The 6,000-nt window shown below is 39.8% G+C and overlaps 1 protein-coding gene across 1 annotated transcript in view; it reads left to right on the forward strand.

Moving 5' to 3' along the window:
• Positions 1–4,522, forward strand: part of LOC106573780 (solute carrier organic anion transporter family member 3A1) — a 56,174-nt gene extending 51,652 nt beyond the window's left edge. Inside the window, exons 8-10 of the mRNA XM_014149134.3 lie at positions 2,111–2,283; positions 2,425–2,489; positions 2,635–4,522. Of these exons, the coding sequence (XP_014004609.2) occupies positions 2,111–2,283; positions 2,425–2,489; positions 2,635–3,005 (609 nt within the window). The 3' untranslated portion in view covers positions 3,006–4,522. The remainder of the gene's footprint in view (positions 1–2,110; positions 2,284–2,424; positions 2,490–2,634) is intronic.
• The last annotated feature ends 1,478 nt before the right edge of the window (positions 4,523–6,000 follow it).

The following is a 6,000-nucleotide window of genomic DNA, read 5'->3' on the forward strand; positions in this document are numbered from 1 at the left end:
TAGAATTGCATCAGATTTTTGTGTAAAATTGCCCAATTTCTCTCCACCCCATGCCAAAATGCATACAACTGCAGCACTTTTTCTATGCCTCATGGCAAAATTGCAGGAAATTTACTTTGAAACACAAAACAAATTGGCCAACCAAATCTTGCTTAGGGCACCCAAAAGGCTAGGGCCAACCCTGGCTACTGGTATAATGCATTTAGGTAAGAGAGTTAAGTAGTTTAACTGCACAAATACAGTACCAGTCAAAAGTTTAGACACACCTACTCATTCAATGTTTTTTATTTATTTTACTATTTTCTACATTGTAGAATACTAGTGAGGACATCAAAACTATGAAATAACACATAACCAAAAAAGTGTTCAACAAATCAAAATATATTTTATATGTGAGATTCTTCAAAGAAGCCACGCTTTGCCTTGATGACAGTTTTGCACACTCTTGGCATTCTCTCAACCAGCTTCTCCTGGAATGCTTTTCCAACAGTCTTTAAGGCGTTCCCACATATGCTGAGCACTTGTTGGCTGCTTTTCCTTCACTCTGCGGTCCAACTCATCCCAAACCATCTCAATTGGGTTGAGGTCTGGTGATTGTGGATGCCAGGTCTTCTGATGGAGCACTCCATCACTCTCCTTCTTGGTCAAATAGCCCTTACACAGCCTGGAGGTGTGTTGGTCATTGTCCTGTTGAAAAACAAATGATAGTCCCACTAAGCGCAAACCAGATGGAATGGCATATTACTGCAGAATGCTGTGGTAGCCAGGCTGGTTAAGTGTGCCTTGAAATGTAAATAAATCACAGACAGTGTCACCAGCAAAGCACCCCCACACCATCACACATCCTCCTCCATGCTTCTCGGTGGGAACCACACATGCGGAGATAATCCGTTCACCTACTCTGCATCTCACAAAGACACAGCGGTTCTGAAATTTGGACTCATCAGACCAAAGGATAGATTTCCACCGGTCTAATGTCCATTGCTCATGTTTCTTGGCCCAAGCAAGTCTCTTCTTATTATTGGTGTCCTTTAGTAGTGGTTTCTTTGCAGCAATTCGACCATGAAGGCCTTATTTACGCAATCTCCTCTGAACAGTTGATGTTGAGATGTGTCTGTTACTTGAACTCTGTGAAGCATTTATTTGGGCTGCAATCTGAGGTGCAGTTAACTCTAATGAACTTATCCTCTGCAGCAGAGGGAACTCTGGGTCTTCCTTTCCTGTGGCGGTCCTCATGAGAACCAGTTTCATCATATCGCTTGATCTTTTTTGCGACTGCACTTGAAGAAACTTTCAAAGTTCTTTAAATTTTCAGAATTGACTGACCTTCATGTCTCAAAGTAATGATGGACTGTCATTTCTCTTTGCTTATTTGAGCTGTTATTTCCATGATATGGACTTGGTCTTTTACGAAATAGGGCTATTTTCTGTACACCACCCTTACCTTGTCACAACACAAATGATTGGCTCAAACGCATTAAGAAGGAAAGGAATTCCACAAATAAACTTTATCAAGGCACACTTGTTAATTGAAATGCATTTCAGGTGATTACCTCATGAAGCTGGTTGAGAGAATGACAAGAGTGTGCAAAGCTGTCATCAAGGGAAAGGGTGGCTACTTTGAAGAATCTCAAATATTACATATATTTTGATTTGTTTAACACTTTATTGGTTATTTCATAGTTTTGATCTCTTCACTATTATTCCACAATGTAGAAAATTGTTAAAAAAAATAAAATAAAAACCTTGAATGAGTAGGTGTTTCCAAACTTTTGACTGGTATTGGAGATTGGTTGCACAAATCAGTTGACTGCATGTGTGGGGAAGGATGTGGGTACACAGACCCGCGAGCCACTGCGGTCCCTTATGAGTTCAGATCTTTTGTGCTCCCCACCCCTATCAAAGTGGCCCATCCCTGGGCTATATGGTCTTCATTGTTACACCTTGCTCTGTAGTCAGATGCTTATCCCTGTGCAATGAACCGAAGCCCCAACAACCTACCTATAGAGTGATGGGAGACTGTTTTGTTGTCTCTGTGTTAATCTGGTTTATTGTCACATAATGTAAGACAGTAATACTAATGCAGATGCATCTATTCTCCTGTCTTCAGAATCTGACAGGGTGTACATGTATATCCAGTGACAGCGAGATGGCCACAGCTGTCCCAGGGAAGTGTCCCAGTCCAGGCTGCCAGGAGGCCTTCCTCACCTTCCTCTGTGTCATCTGTGCCTGCTGCATGATCGGCTCCATGGCTCAAACACCCTCCGTCATCATCCTCATCAGGTAACCCCACTGGCACTCACCTTACCACCATGCTATAACTTTCCCAGTAGAACCCAGTCAACATGTAGAGAGGGTTTACATTACTCAGAGACAGCTCTCTCTTTCTTGTGTGTAACAAATACTGTTGTCTCCTCTTCCTAGGACTGTGAGCCCTGAGCTGAAATCATATGCTCTTGGAGTTTTGTTTCTCTTGCTGCGACTACTTGGTAAGTTACAGTACTGTTAGACTTGCATCTGAACTAGTCAGGTTGCACTATTACATTATTTGGTTTATAAATCAAACATACTGAGGTTTCAGATGCTACAGTATTGATTTCTCCAGCTGTAATCCTCTCCACACCTGTTCTGTAGGATTCATCCCCCCTCCTCTGATCTTTGGTGCTGGGATTGACTCAACATGCCTTTTCTGGAGTACAGAGTGTGGGGATAAGGGAGCCTGCCTGCTGTACGACAATATCGCCTACAGACATCTGTATGTGAGCCTGGCCATTGGTCTTAAGGTCACCGCCTTCATTCTGTACACCACTACCTGGTACTGTTTACGCAAGAACTATAAGAAATACATCAAAAATCACGAGGGCTATACGACACCAACCGAACTGTTCCCCTCCAGTCTCACAATGGACAACATGAAGGATGGGAGTCAGAACCCAAACAGGACAAAGTTTATATACAACCTAGAGGACCATGAGTGGTGCGAAAATATGGAGTCGGTTTTATAGTTTCTGAACCATCAAGAGGACTATCTGCTACCTTCATAATTCTCTTGAAGGATTATCGTCTTTCTGTCTTTATTTATTAAATGATAGAAGGTTTTTTATCTGAAGTCCTATTCAGGCCCTGGAAGACTGTTGCTGCTCTCTTCTCCAAATTGGTAACTTTTGATAGAGGCCATTTTGTTTGTAGAGGTGTTATCAGCGAGGATGTCGTTCAGTGCCAGTGAACTCTGTTGTGATTGTTAGTAGAAGACAACTACTGTCTGGTTCTGTCCTGCTCATAGGTGATTAGATGGTCAATATTATACTACTGTGGGCGCCATACTCGCTTGAGTATAACATGGATCCAGTCAGTGAAAATGACAGGTCCTGTTAGGTCAGTATTACTATGTGTTACATCTCGTTCCGCCAGGGAACTAATATATAAGTGTAAATGATTTGGTGTTGTGTAATTTACGTTTTATTTTGATGAAACGAACAGAGCACTTTCTCATGTACTCTATATAGTAGAGGAAGTAGAACGCTTATATAGGATGATAGTCTGAAGTTACTGTATGCTTTCAGTGTCAGAATGCAGTTCAGTGGAGGTAGCTGAAATGGTGTTAATGTCAGCATACATTGTACAAAAACAGTACTCTTGCTGGAACAGAAACACTGTTTTTGACTATGAACATAGAATACAGTTTGTCTTTCTATGTGTTATCTTATATTATTCATATCCATTTCTATCATTGTGAAAGAGATACTGTATATCTGTCTTTTTGCAGACTCATTTCTGAAGAGTCTTCAAGTTGTAAACATTTCTCTGCTTTTTATTTGCCTAGTTTATTAAACCCTAATATTTTTTAATATGAGGGATTACTAGATAAGAATATTATTTATGTTTTTTGGGGGGGGTGGGGGGGGGGGGCTTTTGGACCATAGTGGAAAAGCAAAGATTGGAAAATCAACAAGTATTTTTGTGTGTGTTATAATGACATACCATATCTCTTCAAGCTAAACCATGAATATTAAAGTTTATATATTTGTACTTGTGAGGTTCAGAATGTTTTATTAAAGTTAACTAAACTGAGATGATAATATAATAATTTGATATTTAATTATTAAAACATTTTTAGTTGCATCACATATCAGATGGGAGCCAATGTCATAACAAGAAAGGAATAAGAAACAAACAATGAACAAGAGCAAAGCAAACTAAAACAGGGCTTTTCATAGGGCAGCGTAACACTGCTTGTTGCTTTAGGCATGCAGAATCTGCATGTGAAGTCTCACAAAAGGTACTTGGAGTAATTTACATGCAATGGCTGATAATCCTACAAGGTAATAGGCATTCTTATTTTGTTATCCCTTGACATATTTATTTGAAAACCCTCAAGGCTTGATGGCACATCGAACTTCTTATTTTCCAGTTTCTCTACAGTTAAAGTTTTGGCATTGTCCCTTTTCTTACACTTTTTTGTATGGCAATATATCATTTATTTTACTCTGGAAATAAAATATTTTTCAGAAAATAAACCAGACATGGTGTCATTTTCACTTTATTTCTTTACAGAGAAAATGTATGTACTGACATGCACTGTATGCTTAGGCAGAGAAATGAATGATCTGTATATTTAATATGTGTCTAAAGCACTCAGAAATCAGCCCTCTTTATTCTGATGTCCAGGTCCTAAAATGATTAAAATACAGGTGTAGTGATTGATTTCAGTTTGTCAGAATATATTTAATAGCTTCCCAGAGCATATGTATGACCTATTGGTACTTTGTACTTGGTGTATGCTGAGTGTCTTTTGAAAATGTGAATGGACAATTGCACAGTGCTTTTATCTGATCAGCTTGGTAAATAGATTACAGTTATTATTGATATGGCTTAGATTCTATTTTGAGCCATTGCAGATGAACTGAGTTAACACTGGTGGAGGGGAAGAGAATGCAAGGCAGGAGGCTTAGAGCTAATCATCACTCTACACACTCTACACTCTACACACTCCAAAAGGTTTCTTTGGCTGTCCCCATAGGAGAACCCTTTTTGGTTCCACGTAGAACCCTACGTTAAACCCAAAAGGGTTCTACCTGGAACCAAACATGCTTATTCAAAGGGTTCTCCTATGTGGACAGCCAAAGAACCATTTTAGATTCTAGATCACACGAGGTTAGTGGCACCTTAATTTGGGAGGACGGGCTCATAGTAATGGCTGGAACGCTATAAATAGTATGGTGTCGAACTCACCAAACATGTTTTCCATGTGTTTGATACCATTCCATCCACTCCATTCCAGACGCTATTATGAACCCTCCCCTCAGCAGCCTCCTGTGTTCTAGATAGCGTATTTTTTTAAAGTGTAGCCATCAGAGCGTTTGGCAAAACAGTAGGACAGGACACAGACAGGATCTATTAGCCCACCTGGCTCTCCACTCCTCTGGCTAGAGGAAACAGGACAAATAGTCTTCACATCCCTCTACGTTTAAGTTGGAGACTTTCCATGTGTCCCGTGTGTGCAGTATTGTGCCTCTATCTTTAAAGCAGAAAAACATTGTGCTACAAAATGGCCTCACAATTTCAGTGTGTGCATGTTAATAGTTCTTCTTTGATAGCCCTTATTTGATAGCCCTTGATAATGAAAATAATAACAGAGGAAGTCGTAGAACATTGCAAAGATTGTAACATTATGGGATGTGTTTGATGACGCTTTCTCTCACACACACACACACACACACACACACACACACACACACACACACACACACACACACACACACACACACACACATATAGATAAACAAAGCAAAATGATTTGCCTGGTTTGATTTTGCAGCATCTTGAGACTGACATTCAATTATTGGTGATTTATCAAGGATGTATTATGCTTTCCCTCTGTTTCCTGTCTTTCTCTCCTTAGTATCAAATATTTCTTGCAGCCCTAATGCATTTTTAGATTAATCTGTATATTGCAAATCTGAAAGCACTTTTTCCACATGTTGAAGTGTTACAGCCTTA

Source organism: Salmo salar, chromosome 16 (assembly GCF_965601325.2).
Source record: "Salmo salar chromosome 16, fSalSal1, whole genome shotgun sequence".
Lineage (NCBI taxonomy): Eukaryota > Metazoa > Chordata > Actinopteri > Salmoniformes > Salmonidae > Salmo > Salmo salar.